Raw genomic sequence first — 18,986 nt, forward strand, 5'->3', positions numbered from 1 at the left:
CGGTCCGAGTAACTAAACGTTCTTTAGTTTTGTCATAACAAAGCCTTTAAGATAATTTATTTTTTAGAAATTAAGTTTTTCCTATTGATTATATCTGAGATAATCTCAGAGTGTAATTCTGTAAAACTGCGTTGCTTGTATCCGAATGTACAAAATTGACATTGACAGTTAACCCGAAAATACTGATATATAAATATGTATTTACCATTAGAGATTAAAATCTATAAATACATAAAATTCCAATACGATCGTTTTTAATGATAAAACCATAGTTTATAAGGGATAGTAAAGTGTATCTGATTATTAAGTAATCCTCTAATTAATATTATTATAGCAGCGACTACTTGTCTCATAAATCTTATATTATCCGAGTTAATCCAAACCATTTCGAGTGCCCTTGTGCCGTAAAGACTAAAGAGCAAAAAGAGTCACTCGTTTTTTGCGTGTATGTGTGTGTATAAATTAATGTAGTCTTATAAGGTCATAAGGACTAAATATAGGATATCTTACTGGTGAAAAATCAAATAAAATGTCTTCATCAGTGTTGAGTGAGGACCCAGTGAAGTTGGAAGTGGGTAACGAATCTTTCCAAGCCTGCAGGGTCTGTCTGGCGTGGGATGTGAAGCTGTACAGTATCCATGAATGGGGGATGAGTGATACGTTCGCGGAGATTATGGGAATAACAGTGAGTTTGTATTATTTGTTTATTAATAACTTCCTCCACTGCAAAATTAAACTGTGGAATGAACTGTCGCCAGGGGCGTCACTCCACTTTTCGGGCATTCTCGGCTCCGGGTCAGAATTGCCCCAAGCAATTATTAAGGGCTGGCACAACTTGACATCCCTTTGCATGCACAACCACAGACACAGAATAATTAATAGTACTAGTATACAGAAAGGAAACTTCCTACAAAACCGAAGTTTGACAGCGGTTCATGGTCGAATCATGCTGTCCCTTTTTAATATATGGTACTATCCCTTTCGACTATTTAGGGTTGTCAAAAATCAAGTGATTATCTTATCTGTGGTTGTGCACGCAAAATGAAGTCAAATGGTGCCAGCCCTAATAATTGCTCAGAGCAATGCTGAGCCGAGCGGAGCCGAGTTTGACCAAAGTCAGGAGTTTCGCATCTGTCCTGCCCTGAATCACAGTCAAATTTTTGTAGGAAGTGTACTATTATGTATTCTGTGAGTTTGCTCATATGTCAATTTACTGCACCATATGCTATATTTTTTTCTATATAGAAAATAGAAATAGAAATAGAATTTGGCGTAAAATAACATACATTTGGTAGGTACAACATAAAGATTATAAAAGAAACATACACCAAATAGGATACCGCTCAGCATATGCAGTGTCTGTAAGATACTGCGCTGGTTTTCAGGGCACCCAAAATTAAAAACTAAAACTTAAAACTAATAAACAGGAACAGAACACGTGTAGGAAAGAAAGAGAGCGAGAGAGAGAGAGAGAGAGAGATCACAAATATTTCTTATATCTTATTTCTTATATCTGTCTAATATTTGTTGCAGCTATCTATGTGGGATGGGCTGCCACAGCACCTGTGCGCGTGGTGCCGCGCGCAGCTCGCGCGTGCGCAGGCGCTGCGCGCGCGCTGCCGCCGCGCCGACGTGCTGCTCAAGCAGGCACTCCAGCACCAGCACTTTGTGAGTGTCCAACATAAGTATACATACTTTAGGCCAGCGGTCGGCAACCTTTTAGCAGCCAAGGGCCACATAGTAGTTTGTCACTATTACATACAAAATAGCCAAGGCAGCACTCGGGCCGCAAGTGACAGGTTCACGAGCCGCATGCGGCCCGCGGGCCGCAGGTTGCCGACCGCTGCTTTAGGCCAAAGGACTGTGGAAACAAAATTATTGTACTGCTATGAACGGGCCACTCTTTACTTTTGAAATATTTGTATTTAGGGTTCCGTACCTCAAAAGGAAAAAACCGAATCCATAAGGGTAAAAAGGGTAACGATAGAGGTAAGGGCAGGCGTGGCTCACTCCGCAATTTCGTCGCTTTGCTACAGGTAGCTAAAAGTATATCCGTTCGACGCCAATTTAGGGGAAAGCCATAAGCCACACGTGGCGGTGGCGCTGTCGCCACCTAGCGGCCATATCTGCGCTGATCGTAATAGACGGGTTTTGTTAGAGAGTGAGTCTTCTGTACCTAGTACTATTATTTATTCTGTGGTAAGGGGGGATCCTATAAGTATAAAGGATCACTTGTGCGTCTGCTGTCTGTCCGACTATTCCCCCCGTTTATCTCCGAAACTACTGGGCCTAAATTTTGAAAAAAATACAAAAAATAGTTCTTTACCTATAGATGACAGGAGAACCTATTAGAAATGTTTTTCACATTCCAAAAATAAATACATTTTTACGGAACCCTTGAAACGCGAGGCCAACTCGCACTTGACCGTTTTTTTATTTACAGATTACAGACACATTCATTCGCACCATTGACCGCTCCATGCACGGATTGACAAACACACTCTCTTGTCATAAAAGTTCAAAAAACGTAATCGAAATTTCTGTCTACGATAAAACATCATTAGACGATGATGATGATAGCAAACTTGAATGTAAAGATATAATAAAAAATAATGACACAGAATGTGACAAGCCAGAACTTGACTTGAATTGGGAGGATGATGATGATGATTTTCTAAACAAACTGAGCTCTGATGATAATTACGAACAAGATAAGATTAATATATATAAACATAAGAATAAAATCACAAATAAAGATGCGAAAAACTTACCAAGAGTAGAGATAGTAGAAATAAATTTAGAGCCCCAAGATATAATAGTTGATGAAAGAAAGACTCGAAAACGACCAATTAGACAGAAAACACAAAAAGTGAAAGAAAAAGTTACAGTGAAAAAAAGTAAAGCAAAAGTAAAAAGTACATCACAAGTTAAAAGTAAATTAAAAGTTAAAGATAAACCAGCCAAAGATATAGAGAGAGAAGATGGCACAGTAAAAGTAAGAAAAAGAAAGCCGCAAAGATTCATAGAAAAGTTAGGGACGGAAGAAGAAATTAGGGAATTTGAAAAGAAATACAATTTTCAAGTGCAGAATTTGACAGAAGAAGAAATGGCGAAGGACATGGAAGAAAGAAAGAAGTCGGATAACTATTTGAATGGAATGTATAAGTGTGAATTGTGTTATAAAGGATTCCTGACACATACATCTTATAATAACCATTTGAAGTCTCATGATATGGTAAGTAAGATAAGATAAGATAAATATAAAAAATAGTTTATTCAAGTAGGCATATTACAATGCGCTTATGAACGTCAAATAAACCTTTACCGGCTCCAACCGTACACCTCTGCCCCGAGAAGATTTAAATCCCCCCTCAATTGGAGGAGGCTATCCCAATATGGGACCGGAAACAAACTCGGCGGGACACATCTTTTCAAAAAATTATTACATCTTATAATTAACATGCATTACGAGTAATTAAGAAAAATACAATTTAAATTACTATAGAATTCATGCAATTATACTCAGTGAGTACATAACTTTATACAAATTCGTAGCTCTTTCAGAAAACATATCAAATTCTTACAAAAGGAAAATAAATAAAATCAATAAAAGAAATGAGAATGAGAGTACAAACAGCAACCCTGTAAACTGTCCATCTGTAGACCTTAGGGCCCCCCCACATCTGGCGTCTTTCGAGCGTCGGCGTCTGTCGGCGTCTGGTCAGCGCTATGGAAAATGACGTCGCTGCGCAGTTGCGTCGACGCTGCGTCTACGTTGCGTCGATCAGAGGCCATAGAATTGTAGACGCCGACGCTCGAAAGACGCCAGATGTGGGGGGGGGGGGGCCTTATGCTTTTTGTAATAAGGTCCACCGATAGACAATTAACAGATCATACCTATAATGATTTTCATCTCCTATTTTTTTAACCCACAATTTGACGCCAATGTCTGTCTGTGGCACCGTAGCTCTCAACCGGATGAACCGATTTCGATGTGGTTTTCTTTATGTGAAAGTGACTAACCTTTTTAGGGTTCCGGTATCGTCTTGGGTCGTCCCATTCGTTTTTCGTCATAAATTAGTCCTATTCTGCTTTCGTCACTCATTCTAGATTGAAAGCCACCGACGATTGTGACGAATGTAGAATGAGTGACGAAAGCAGAATAGGACTAATTTAAGAACTTGACGAAAAACTAATGGGACGACCCAAGGCGATACCAGGGTTCCGTACCGAAAGGGGAAAAACGGGACCCTATTACTAAAACTCCACTGTCCGTCACCAGGATGTATCTCGCATCACCGTGATAGCTAGACAGTTGAAAATTTTCACAGATGATGTATTTCTGTTGCTATAACAACAAATAATACCTACTGAAAACAGAATAAAATAAATATTGAATTGGGGCTCCCATACAACAGCCGTGATTATTTTGCCGTTTTTTGCGTAGTAGCACGAAACCCTTCGTGCGCGAGGCCGACTCGCACTTGGCCCGTTTTTATTTTACCTGCTATAGTTATTTGCCACTCTTAACAATGAGACTTCTATTGGCTTATTTCTTTCCGATTTGTTAGGAGTGGCCAATATCCTCTAGCCGCCCAGAGACCTATAAAAAGGTCTTCTGTTCCATTCTAATTTGAACTTCGTGTTGACAAAATAAAATTTCATTTTGCATGGCAAGGTTTGACGTATGGGCGGCTAGAGGATATAGCAGTCACCACATATAAAATAAAACTTTTTTTTAATATAATATTAGGTTGGGGTAAAGTTCCATTGTATTTCATACTTTTCATAGGTGTACATTTGTATTAAAAACTTTTTCAAACATGTTAAGGCTTGTTACAATTGCCTGATAAAGAAAAATACATTCAGCAATAAAAACTTGTACCACTGCCTACCACTTTTCGACTCTATCATCTGATTGATAGAGTCGAAAAGTGGTAGACCACTTTCTTGGCTGACCGTACCTATCAAAAATGTTTATTTTTTAGACAAAAAAACGTACTTATTATTTTTGAATTGAATTGTCATTTATTCACTTATTTCATTTGTCATTTATTACTTCGTTTTCCAGACGCGCGGCGACCACGAATGCCAGTTCTGCCGCCTGCGTTACCACACGCCGGGCAAGCTGCGAGATCACATGCGAAACGCGCACCGTCTGAAGTTCCTCTGTGCCGTCTGTAGCAAGTTCATGGCCGGATTGTGAGTTCCTATTTCCTATCTTATCTTAAATCTATTTTACAGTACATATGGTCCTATTTATCCGCACTAGTGCGTAAAATAGCACTTTTCGTGCGATGTCAAAAGTTTAAAGGGCCATATGTACTGTAAAACGTTGTACGATACACGTGCGAATAGATAATTCGCAACTCGTGTCGATTTAAAACACTCCCTTCGGTCGTGTTTTAATTTATCGCCACTCGTTTCGAATTTTCTCTTTTACGCACTTGTATCGTAAATAACTATTGTATTACAATACAATACTCTTTATTGCGCACCTCACATACTCGCAGTTTACAATAAATGTGTAAATGTGTTTGTATTAAGGGGTCATCCATTAATTACGTCACACGAATTTCTAGGTTTTTTGACCCCTCCCCCCTCCTTGTCACATTTGGTCACATTTGGCAAACCCCTCCCCCCTAGTGTGACGTCACATTTTTTTCTACGAAATCGCCAAATCGTATAAATAATATAAGTACCTAAGTATTATTAATATTTTATCAAAATATTTTTGACGATATAAATATTAGTCATTTTATAACCCAAAACTGCTAAGGTAAGAAAATTAAACGAATAAAACGATTATCGTTTTAAAAACTTGTTATTTAAATGTATAGCGAATAAAATAATTTAAATAAATTTTCGATTACTGATGAAGTTAAAGTGACGTCACAAAGTTTGTGTCTCCCCCCTCCCCCATGTCACAATATGTCACATTTTCTTGACCCCCTCCCTCCCCCTAAACGTGTGATGTAATTAATGGATGACCCCTAAGCAGAAACAAATTATGTCAAAGGGATCCAACCAAGATTCCCCCATACTACATATTAAACATAAACATAATTTATTCAAAAGCACTTATTTCATGTAAAACAAAGACTTAAAAATAGTGATAGTTTACATGTGCCTGAACTAGGATTCCCTGTGTTTCAGGCGTGAAGTAAACATTGTTCAAACTAATTAATTTTCACTTACAAAAAACACATTATAATTTAGCAACTCAATACAATAATACATTTATCGTAATAATTATCCTATTTATCCTGTTGTAAATTCAGTCATATTGCTTATAAATCTTTTAATTATTTGTACAAGACATATTGTATTTTCAATACGTGGTGTATGTCCGCAGGCAGTGCGCAATTTTGCACGCCGCGTTCCATTCGGGCACCACGTTCCAGTGCGCGCACTGCGACAAACAGTTCCTGTGAGTATGGCTTTTTAGGGTTCCGTACCCAAAGGGTAAAAACGGGACAATAGTACTAAGACTCCGCTGTCCGTCTGTCCATAGAGTAATATAAAGAAAGAGTGGTACCTCCATACATCAGTTTTCTTGCCAAAACGCATGTTATTTCGTAGTCGACATCTAACGTCAAGTAGTGGAACTATCAGTACCCCTACTTATGGTATACATACATTAGAAAGCGACAGCATAATTCGTCCTTGAATCGCTGTCAAACTTCGGTTTTGAAGGAAGTTTATTTTCTGTACGGTAGTACTATTACTTTTTCTGTGTTATTTAAGACTTACAACTAGTTGTCATTTCTGAATTCCTCTGTCCTCATATTTTGAAACTGACTTTTTTTTATTCGCGACAGAAAGAAGACGTCGCGCTCAACGCATATGCGCATAGCGCACCCGCTCGAGAACGCAAACATCGGGACATGCGAACTGTGCGGGGAGATATTCACGAGCCGGCAGGGACTCAAGATGCACAAGACCCGGAGCCACAGGGAGGTACATACATTATGTATATAGTACACGTTCAACGCATATGCGCATAGCGCACGCTCGAGAACGCACATCGGGACATGCGAACTGTGCGGGGAGATATTCACGAGCCGGCAGGGACTCAAGATGCACAAGACCCGGAGCCACAGGGAGGTACATACATTATGTATATAGTACACGTTCAACGCATATGCGCATAGCGCACGCTCGAGAACGCACATCGGCACGTGCGAACTGTGCGGGGAGATATTCACGAGTCGGCAGGGACTCAAGATGCACAAGACCCGGAGCCACAGGGAGGTACATACATCATGTATATAGTACACGTTCAACGCATATGCGCATAGCGCACGCTCGAGAACGCACATCGGCACATGCGAACTGTGCGGGGAGATATTCACGAGTCGGCAGGGACTCGAGATGCACAAGACCCGGAGCCACAGGGAGGTACATACATTATGTATATAGTACACGTTCAACGCATATGCGCATAGCGCACGCTCGAGAACGCACATCGGCACGTGCGAACTGTGCGGGGAGATATTCACGAGCCGGCAGGGACTCAAGATGCACAAGACCCGGAGCCACAGGGAGGTACATACATTATGTATATAGTACACGTTCAACGCATATGCGCATAGCGCACGCTCGAGAACGCACATCGGGACATGCGAACTGTGCGGGGAGATATTCACGAGCCGGCAGGGACTCAAGATGCACAAGACCCGGAGCCACAGGGAGGTACATACATTATGTATATAGTACACGTTCAACGCATATGCGCATAGCGCACGCTCGAGAACGCACATCGGGACATGCGAACTGTGCGGGGAGATATTCACGAGCCGGCAGGGACTCAAGATGCACAAGACCCGGAGCCACAGGGAGGTACATACATTATGTATATAGTACACGTTCAACGCATATGCGCATAGCGCACGCTCGAGAACGCACATCGGCACGTGCGAACTGTGCGGGGAGATATTCACGAGTCGGCAGGGACTCAAGATGCACAAGACCCGGAGCCACAGGGAGGTACATACATCATGTATATAGTACACGTTCAACGCATATGCGCATAGCGCACGCTCGAGAACGCACATCGGCACATGCGAACTGTGCGGGGAGATATTCACGAGTCGGCAGGGACTCGAGATGCACAAGACCCGGAGCCACAGGGAGGTACATACATTATGTATATAGTACACGTTCAACGCATATGCGCATAGCGCACGCCTAGCGCCATCTGTACATTCTTTTTTTTATTGAGAAACAAAGTCTTAAAATAAACATATGAGCAACTTAGCCAGTAGCTACAAATTAATTTCGGTACAGACCTATAGTTTCCTAATTTACAAAGATAATTAGTTAACAAATGTATAGTTTAGTAGTTAGTGTAAACTTATTCTACCTAATAGTTATACATGAAAACAGAATGCGGTGCGGATATATCGGTCATTGGCGTCCAAAGGGTTAAAAGACTTACCTAATCTGTTTGCCCGCAGTCGCTGGACCGCAGCCTGTTCTGTCGCAAGTGCCGGCTGCAGTTCGAGAGCCAGGAGGCTCTGCTGCGTCACAAGGAACAGCAGCCCGGGAAGCGGTGCCACAATAAGAAGAGGTAAGCCTTTAACCCTAACCTTCCTCATTAGGGTTCCGAACCCAAAGGGTAAAACGGGACCCTATTACTAAGACTTCGCTGTCCGTCCGTCTGTCTGTCACCAGGCTGTATCTCACGAACCGTGATAGCTAGACAGTTGAAATTTTCACAGATGATGTATTTCTGTTGCTGCTATAACAACAAATACTAAAAACAGAATAAAATAAAGATTTAAGTGGGGCTTCCATACAACAAAAGTGATTTTTGACCAAAGTTAAGCAACGTCGGGCGTGGTCAGTACTTGGATGGGTGACCGTGTTTTTTTGCATTTTTTCCGTTTTTTTTTTTGCATTATGGTACAGAACCCTTCGTGCGCGAGTCCGACTCGCACTTGCCCGGTTTTTTTGTTTCCTTTATCATTTGATCTTTACCAGTCACTTTTCGGTGAAGGAAAACATCGTGAGGAAACCGGACTAATCCCAATAAGGCTCGGCTCAGCATTACTCCGAGCAATTATTAGGGTTTACACAACTTGACGTCCCTTTGCGTGCACGACCACAGATAAGATAATGGCTTGAATTTGGCAACCCTAAATAGCCGAAAGGGATAGTGTCATATATTAGAAAGGGACAGCATGATCCGACCCTGAATCGCTGTCAAACTTCGGTTTTGTAGGAAGTTTCCTTTCTATACGGTAGTACTATTATTTATTCTGTGGTATTCTCTCGTTTGTTTGTGCTTACGAATATATTCTATTCTATTCTATAAATATATGATAACCCTTTGAAGTGTGTATAGTCGCACCAATAAAAGTCTGCAGCGTATTTGATAGCCCACGCAGCGTATGTGTTATTTATACGTCATAATTTTATAGAAGTTTGACGTTTAAAATGACACTTGCACTGCGTGGGCTATCAAAATCGCTGCAGACTTTTTACGGTCTAACTCTAATTATATTTTATAGCGCGTGCCAGCAGTGCGGTGCTCTGTTCAAGACTGAGGAGGGCTTGATACAACACAAACACGAGATACACGGCGTCGAATTATTCACATGCGACGCGGTAAGTTTCATTTTAGTCTACTAGATTCAGAGAGTGACCCAGGAGACCGTAACCATAGCAACTATACAGGTAGCAACCTACGACCTTCAAACCTTCAAGAAAAGAGCGTACACCCATGTTAAAGGCCGGCAACGCGCTTGCAACCCTTCTGGTGTTGGGGGTGTTCATGGGCGGCGGTAATCACTTACCATCAGGTGATCCGTCTGCTCGTTTGCCTCCTATATCATAAAAAAAAAATTAGTGACAAGAAAAAAATATTCACCCCTATACCAGTTTCATAGTAAAGGGGGTGGCCCCTTAAGTGATGATTTCCGGGATTCAAATTATGCTATGTCCTTCTTCGGGAGACAAACTATGCCTGATACATATACAGGGTGGCTAAAAAATAACTGCATTCCCGTTGCCAGGGACGTTTTGTGATTATACTGAGTAACTTTTACTACGGGACCAACCCCGAAATCGCGAATAAAAATTAGGCTGTTTCATACAATTTGGCTGATCTATTTTCTATGGAAAGGAAAATTTTTTTTCGTGATTTCGGGGTTGATCCCATAGTAAAACTTGCCTAGTATAATCCTAAAACCTCCTTGGCAACGGGAATGCACTTATTTTTTAGCCACCCTGTCTGTATACATATATATATGTATATATTTACCTACTATTTAACACACAGACATAGTTACTTGTACATTTCGTCGGGTGACAAACAAAAGTTACTAAGTACTATGAAAAAATTAAAGTAACAATGCACTTTATTACACTTGTAACAAGGTTTATTGTCCAATAATTTCAATGGTGTTAGTTAGTGACTTTTGCTTGTCACCCGACGATTTATAATATTACTAGCTTCGTCTGCGTAACATTCCATTTCGGGTTAGGTTGCTAACTTAAGCCATGCCCCGTTGGCAGCGGCACCCTAGGTTAGATTTTTTTATAGTGTGATTATACATTATTTTCTTACTTTTTTACGTGTTTTTGTATTTCACTTTTATGTTCATATGATAAATGACCTAACAAGTAAAATAAATAAAAATACTCAATGCTAAAACTATAATTATTCCAGTGCAACAAATCGTTCCTGTCAAAAATGTCACTCTCTGTGCACATCGACCGCCTCCACCTGAACATCAAGCCAGGATCAGGGCGACAGCAGTACTACGCGCGGCTGCAGAGAAAGAGGGGGGACAAGCCCAAAGGGACCCAGCCTAGGGAGAAGAAAAATGTTTGCGAGGTCTGCGGGAAGTCATTCACGGTGAGTCTCAATAGAACTACCTTTAACCGGTATCTACCCCCTACTTTCCCTTTGTCTATGCCCCTACCTACCTACTTACTAGACAGCAGTACTACGCGCGACTGCAGAGAAAGAGGGGGGACAAGCCCAAAGGGACCCAGCCTAGGGAGAAGAAAAATGTTTGCGAGGTCTGCGGGAAATCATTCACGGTCAGTCTCAATAGAACTACCTTTAACCGGTATCTAGTGTATCTACCCCCCCACTTTCCCTTTGTCTATGCCCCTACCTACCTACTTACTAGACAGCAGTACTACGCGCGACTGCAGAGGAAAAGGGGGGACAAGCCCAAAGGGACCCAGCCTAGGGAGAAGAAAAACGTTTGCGAGGTCTGCGGGAAATCATTCACGGTGAGTCTCAATAGAACTACCTTTAACCGGTATTTACCCCCTACTTACTAGACAGCAGTACTACGCGCGGCTGCAGAGAAAGAGGGGGGATAAGCCCAAAGGGACCCAGCCTAGGGAGAAGAAAAATGTTTGCGAGGTCTGCGGGAAATCATTCACGGTGAGTCTCAATAGAACTACCTTTAACCGGTATTTACCCCCTACTTACTAGACAGCAGTACTACGCGCGGCTGCAGAGAAAGAGGGGGGATAAGCCCAAAGGGACCCAGCCTAGGGAGAAGAAAAATGTTTGCGAGGTCTGCGGGAAATAAATAGGTCTCTATAAAACTGTTCATACGAAATAAAACTATTAAAACGGATTATATGTCGTATATTGAATTGTTACTACATCCGACGTTTCGAACCCTTTACAGCGTTCGTGGTCAACGGGGGACTGAGGAAAAACTACACTGTGCAAATCTACCCACTTACAAATAATGAACCATCATGTATGTGGGAAGTGGTATAAGTTCAATATACGCGATATAATCCGTTTTTAACCGACTTCCATTTCATAGAAGGAGGAGGTTCTGTATTCGGTTGTGGCTATTTTTTTTTTTTTCTATGTACGTTCACCGATTACTCCGACATCCGTAGTCCGATTTGAGTAATTCTTTTTTTGTTTGATAGGAGCTACCTCCGAGTTGGTCCCATTTTAATTTGGTTCTGTTCTGATGATGGGATCCATGAGGAATTGAGGGAACTCCTCAATTTTTAAAGGCACATGCATGGTGATTTGGGTGTTTTCTTAAGCAACTCGAGCATTTTTTCCCGAAAACCACCACTTTGATGAAATAGACCTGATGATGATGATTGTTTTGATGATAATGATGATGATTTTTTAAATGTAGTATGTTCAGCGATTACTTCGGCACCTGTGATCCGATTTGAGCAATTCTTTTTTTGTTTGGAAGGAGTTGCCTCCAAGGTGTTTCCGTATTATTTTTGGTTCTGGTCTGATGATGGAATCCATAAGGAATTGAGGGAACTCCTCAATTTTTAAAGGCACATGTAAAGTGATTTCGGTGTTTTCTAAAGTAACTTGAGCATTTGCTTCCGAACACCGCCAATTTGATGTAGTGCACTTGTAGCCTTACCACGAGTTTGACATTGACATATTCGCTAAGTTAGCGACGCTAACGCTTTCGTAACTTACTTTTTATGCATCTCGCTCGCACTAATATGCCAGTACGAGCGAGATGCAAAGAAAGTAGGTAAGTTACACACACGCTAGCGAATAAATCAATGTCAAACTCTTGGTAAGCTGGTAAGGATAGATACTGATCGGGGGTTAGGGTTAGGAGTTAAGGGGTCGGGTAATGGTGGTTGAAGGGCTATTGGTTCAGGGCCGAGGGGTACATGGATCAGGGGTTGATGCGCTGTGAGGTAGAGTGATCGGGGGGTTGAGGGATTGGGTCAGTGGCGGGGCGGAGGATGGATTTAATGTAGTGACAGGAATTATAATTTCCCAGACGGACTCGAAAAAATTCCTGATTACATATTGATTAAAGTAGGTCCACGAATTTAGTGTTAATCATGATGTTGTTTTTCATTCATGCGTCGCGCTCTTAACAATGCGTTAAAACTAAAAATGGAAAAATAAAAACTTTTTACAAAAAAAAGAAAACCGACTTCAAAAAGGATGAAATAAAATATTATCCTTTTTAAGTCTATGCGTTACCAACTGATATGTTTGAAGTCGGTGCCAAGCCAAGTAGTAACAATACCCGTCAAAAATAATCAGCTTTATGACTATAAATCCCATTAGAACTGTACTTAATAACTATTATAAATGTGCAAGTAATTTTGTCTGCCTCTTTGTCGCCTTTTCATGGCTAAACAACTGAACCGCTTTAGGTGAAATTTGGCAACAAATCCTTGAATTGTTTTATATTTTGAAATGTAGTCCTCTAAATAAGGGACGGGAAATAACTTCAGTCCCAATCCCACGCTTGCGTGCCGACAAACATGGTACGGACTGTGCCAAGAAGGTTTGATCGTGTGCTCTGAGGTGTGTTCTTAGGTACAGTCGACGTCAAAGATATGTTTACACTTTTGCACCTTACGCCTTTGTAATAAGACGAAAAGTGTAAACATATTAAAAAAAAAGATAAAAGATTTTTATTCGTGACGATCACAAAACATGTACGAACATGTACAGTTTTTAACGTCGACTGTACCTACAAAAAGTACGTTCATTGTCGTCGTGTAAGGCAATCCAACGTACATCCTTATCGAATCGCACCAAAATCATGGTATGCTTCAAAAGTTGGCTTGGCACCGACTTCAAACATATCAGTTGGTAACGCATAGACTTAAAAAGGATAATATTTTATTTCATCCTTTTTGAAGTCGGTTTTCTTTTTTTTGTAAAAAGTTTTTATTAATAGTTTTATTTCATGAGTAACTATCGCGGTAACCGAAGATAATGTTATAAAACTGTTCATTACTAATACCAGGCGTGGCTCACTCCGCGATTTCGTCGCTTTGCAACAGGTAGCTACAAGTACATCCGTTCCACACCAATTTTGGTGGCTAGCCTGCTAGCGTGGCGCTATCGCTGCCTAGCGGCCATATCTGTGCTGATCGTAACAGACGCGTTTTGTTAAAGAGTGAGTCTTCTGTACCTAGTACTATTATTTATTTATTCTGTGCTCATACCCCTGGTACAGTCAACAACAGAGCTATAGAGCAAAGTGCCAAAAATATGTATACACAACCTTAATGTACACGTACAGGCAATAAAGTACTGTATACATATTTTTGACACTTTGCCTGTATTCATAGCTCTGTTGTTGACTGTACCATCGCCTATACACTGTTAACAGTCCAACGGTGGACCTTATGCCTTTTGCAATAAGGTCCACCGATGTACAGTTAGGTGTTTTGCTGTTTGTATGATACTCAACCTACGACCCGCCAGGCTTTTTTAGCTAGCCCGCCATGTATAGATACATAACCATAGGAGCAAGATGAAATAGTCACGTGACTTTACGTAAACTTGCTCTTCTTACTTACGTAAACTAAATAACACCCAATTCCCATTATTCAATTGAGCTTAAACTTCACATAAGTACATAATTATGTAAGTTGGGTATCAATGCAATATTTTGGTAGGTACCTTCGAGCTGATCTGATGATGGACACAGGAGGTGGCCATAGATACTGTGTGATAAAACGTCATCTTGATTAAATCTCCAAGCATTACGACTTTTTAGTGAGTACGCGTATATTGAACAGTGGCTTCTTCTAAACACACAAGTCTCTCCATTTTGACAAGGTGTCGTAATACTACCGTAAAAAAATATATTAAAAGAAATGGTTTATTTTTTCTTTAATTGTCGCATAAGTATTAATAAATACAAAATGATGTAATTATTTTGATTGAAAAAATATATTAAAATTGGCAGTTTGTTTTGTACGACGTCCGGTTAGTACGACGTAATATCAGCGGTCCCATGGGTGTCGTTATAACCGGACTCTACTGTATATCTGTACATATTTTTGCATGCTATATACGGCTAAATGTGTGATACTTACAATTACAATAAGACCTACTGTTAACCACATTTAATGCAAATAAAGAGTTTACTTTACTTTACTTTACTTTACTTTACTTTACTTTACATACCCTTTTTATCCATTAATGTATCCTACATTGTTCGTGTTAGGAATGGTAGGATACAATAAACTTGAAGTTAGAAGGGAACTGGGGCTAGTTTCATATATATTTAAGTTGGTACGAGGGAAGTTGTGCAATCCTGGAGTCCTGGCAGAGGTGCGTTTGAACGTACCAGACCGGTATGTGTGGCGGCGGCGGCGGCCGAGCCTGCTGGCCGAGCCGCGCGCTCGAACGCAACTCCTTCGCCAAGCCCCCTTTACGCGCGCAATTCGGACCCTTAATCGAGTAGCGATCGAGTTAGATTTGTTTTTTTGTTCTTTGAACGAATTCACAAAGGCCACGTTATATGTATTGTGTTACTGTAATTTGTAATAATGTACCTATGTTGTTTAGTTTCTTTTGTGTTAAAATTCCATACTGTCGAATTAGGATAGCCTGTAAAGATGGTTGTGTGTATGTTAAATAAATAAAAAAAAAAAAACCTTTCCATACGAACGTGTGTGACACAATCATTGACCCGATAGTCGTGATCGTAGCTACAGCTTTATGAGAGTTTTCTTTTATTTTTTGCCATTTTTATATATTGTGACCTTTTATGCCACTTTTGTCTTATTTCTAGTCAGGATTGCGAGCTATTTTCATCCTTATAGGATAAAAAAAGTGTCCTAAAATTTCCATACATTTTTCGAACTCTCCTTTATGTTACCGCCATACAAAGTATATAGGGAAATGGTAAAACAATAGGAAAAAACTCTGTGACATTTTTTTATCGCATTAGGATCGAAAGAGCTCGTGATTCTGAGTAGAAATAACACAAAAGTGGCAAAAAAGGTCACAATATATAAAACTGGCATAAAATAAAAGAAACGCTCCTATATGACGATTTTTAGGGTTCCGTACCCAAAGGGTAAAACGGGACCCTATTACTAAGACTCTGCTGTCCGTCCGTCTGTCACCAGGCTGTATCTCACGAACCGTGATAGCTAGACAGTTAAAATTTTCACAGATGATGTATTTCTGTTGCCGCTATAACAACAAATACTAAAAACAGAATAAAATAAAGATTTAAGTGGGGCTCCCATACAACAAACGTGATTTTTGACCGAAGTTAAGCAACGTCGGGCGGGGTCAGTACTTGGATGGGTGACCTTTTTTTTTTGCCTTTTTTTGCATTATGGTACGGAACCCTTCGTGCGCGAGTCCGACTCGCACTTGCCCGGTTTTTTTGTGGCCTGGCGCGGATGTCTTGTTTGGCTTGGTGGCAATGAATGTGTTGAACCGTGTCTCATTATTTCCAGTGCCTGTCCGTCCTGAAAACCCACCAGCTGGACCACACGGGGGACCGGCCGTTCAAATGTCCGCAGTGCCCCAAAGCCTACTTGTATGCCTGGCAGCTAAGGGTAGGTAGTTATATAGTCTTACTTTTAAATGTCATGTACAGTCAACAACAGAGCTATGAATACAGGCAAAGTGCCAAAAATATGTATACACGACCTTAATGTACAGGCAATAATGTACTGTATACATATTTTTGACACTTTGCCTGTATTCACAGCTCTGTTGTTGACTGTACTAAAATTACATTTAAAATTCCCTAATACATGTATGTAGGTTTCCTCACGATGTTTTCCTTCAACGAAAACCTAGTGGTATTTTTTGCAGCAGTAGGTAACTCTAGTCTAGGCTCATATAAATATAAATAAATAAATATTATAGGGACATTCTTACACAAATTGACGAAGTCCCACGGTAAGCTCAAGAAAGCTTGTGTTGTGGGTACTCAGACAACGATATATATAATATACAAATACTTAAATACATAGAAAACAACCATGACTCAAGAACAAATATCTGTGCTCGTCACACAAATAAATGCCCTTACCGGGATTCGAACCCAGGACCATCGGCTTCATAGGCAGTGTCACTACCCACTAGGCCAGACCGGTCGTCAAATAAATAAATAAAAATAAAATAAATAATGTTTAAGAAGCAGTGGCGGCCGAGTGGACATGACGTCTGACTTTCAATTCGGAGGTCGCGGGTTCAAATCCTGGCTCGTACCAATGAGTTTTTCGGAACTTATGTACGAAATATCATTTGATATTTACCACTAGCTTTTCGGTGAAGGAAAACATCGCGAGGAAACCTGCATACATTTGCGAAGAAATTCAAAGGTGTATGTGAAGTCCCCAATCCGCATTGGGCTAGCGTGGGGACTATAGCCCAAGCCCTCTCGCGCATGAGAGGAGGCCTGTGCTCAGCAGTGGGACGTAAATAGGCTGAAATGATGATGATGATGAAATAATGTTTAGAACCACAGCGACTGCGTGCACCGCCGCATCCGCAAGTGGCGCTGCTCCGAGTGCCCGAAGACCTTCCTCCACCAGTCCTCGGTCTACGTCCACAAGCTGGTGAGTAAGCGGGACAGCCATATAATTAAAACCAAAATATTACTTTGCTAATCCTATCTAAATCTAAAAGATAACGTGCTAGTCAATCAGTGCTAACCCGTTATACCTACTTACTTGCGTATTTTTTACATGCAATTAATGTTAAGGGCGATTGTGCACTACAATTAATTTTACTGTCCGGCAGTCCGAGTTTTCATGGTTCGATATGGCATGAAAACCCTCCCACGGCAAAAATAAATACGCAAATAAATATAACAAACCACCACCAGAAGAACAATACTCGACACGTGTTTCGCCTCTCTACGAGGCATCCTCAGGAAATGTCCGGAGGTCGCGGGTTCAAACCCAGGCTCGTACCAATGAGTTTTTCGGAACTTATGTACGAAATATCACTAACCAGTCGCTTTTCGGTGAAGGAAAACCTACGTCAATTCTTGGGATTAGTTGCCAAGCGGACCCCAGGCTCCCATGAGCCGTGGCAAAATGCCGGAATCACGCGAGAAAAAATATGATTATTGAATTTTCTTATTTGGGGAGCCGCTAGCAGTGGGGAGACACACCTGACTTTGGTCGAACTCGGCTCCGTTCGGTTCAGCATTGCTCCGAGCAATTATTAGGGTTGGCACCACTTGACTTCCTTGTGCGTGCACGATCACAGATAAGATAATCACTTGAATTTTGACAACCCTAAATAGCCGAAAGGGATAGTGCTATATATTAGAAAGGAATAGCATGATTCGACCCTGAATCGCTCTCAAACTTCGGGATTGTAGGAAGTGTCCTTTCTGTACGGTAGTTCTATTGTTTCTTCTGTGCCGCTAGAGGCGATTTATTAAAAAAAAAAAAAACATTTTTTTTCGGCAGATCCACACGGGCAAGCGCACGCACATGTGCAGTTACTGCGGAAAGGCGTTCCTGCAGTCCGGCTCACTGTACACGCACGTCAAGTACGTGCACCTCAAGGTCAAGCCGCCGCCGCGCAAGCGGAACAAGAAGGACGCCAAACCGTGCCTATAGGGAACGTGCATGAACTATAGGGACAGCATAGGAGCCGTTAGAATTATGGACAGATCCACACGGGCAAGCGTACGCACATGTGCAGTTACTGCGGCAAGGCGTTCCTGCAGTCCGGCTCACTGTACACGCACGTCAAGTACGTGCACCTCAAGGTCAAGCCGCCGCCGCGCAAGCGGAACAAGAAGGACGCCAAACCGTGCCTATAGGGAACGTGCATGAACTATAGGGACAGCATAGGAGCCGTTAGAATTATGGACAGATCCACACGGGCAAGCGTACGCACATGTGCAGTTACTGCGGCAAGGCGTTCCTGCAGTCCGGCTCACTGTACACGCACGTCAAGTACGTGCACCTCAAGGTCAAGCCGTCGCCGCGCAAGCGCAACAAGAAGGACGCCAAACCGTGCCTATAGGGAACGTGCAGGCGTGCATGAACTATAGGGGGCAGCATAGGAGCCGTCAGATTTTTGGCGCGAGGCCTAAATGTGTCGTTTATGCTTCCGATGTAGCCCACAAGATGGCAGAACCTAAAACGCACAAGAAAACGTACGTGAACTGTAAAGGGCAGCACTTGCTTTGGCGTGAAGTGTCACCAAGCTAACTCTGCAGCGATTGATAAAAAGTACCACATCTCAACATGGACCCTCGTGC

At 41.5% G+C, this 18,986-nt stretch overlaps 1 protein-coding gene across 1 annotated transcript; it reads left to right on the forward strand.

Annotated features, from left to right (window-relative positions):
• Window positions 1–193: 193 nt before the first annotated feature.
• Window positions 194–18,377, forward strand: LOC134677287 (zinc finger protein ZFP2-like). The gene is made up of 13 exons (XM_063535719.1): window positions 194–685; window positions 1,534–1,668; window positions 2,444–3,235; window positions 5,072–5,202; window positions 6,356–6,430; window positions 6,822–6,960; window positions 8,460–8,572; window positions 9,516–9,612; window positions 10,676–10,864; window positions 11,306–11,407; window positions 16,207–16,308; window positions 17,221–17,319; window positions 18,184–18,377. The coding sequence occupies exons 1-13, from the start codon at window positions 530–532 to the stop codon at window positions 18,334–18,336; spliced, it is 2,283 nt and encodes a 760-aa protein (XP_063391789.1). The 5' UTR covers window positions 194–529; the 3' UTR covers window positions 18,337–18,377.
• Window positions 18,378–18,986: the final 609 nt, after the last annotated feature.

The sequence above is a fragment of the Cydia fagiglandana genome, chromosome 26 (genome assembly GCF_963556715.1).
Source record: "Cydia fagiglandana chromosome 26, ilCydFagi1.1, whole genome shotgun sequence".
NCBI classification, from domain to species: domain Eukaryota; kingdom Metazoa; phylum Arthropoda; class Insecta; order Lepidoptera; family Tortricidae; genus Cydia; species Cydia fagiglandana.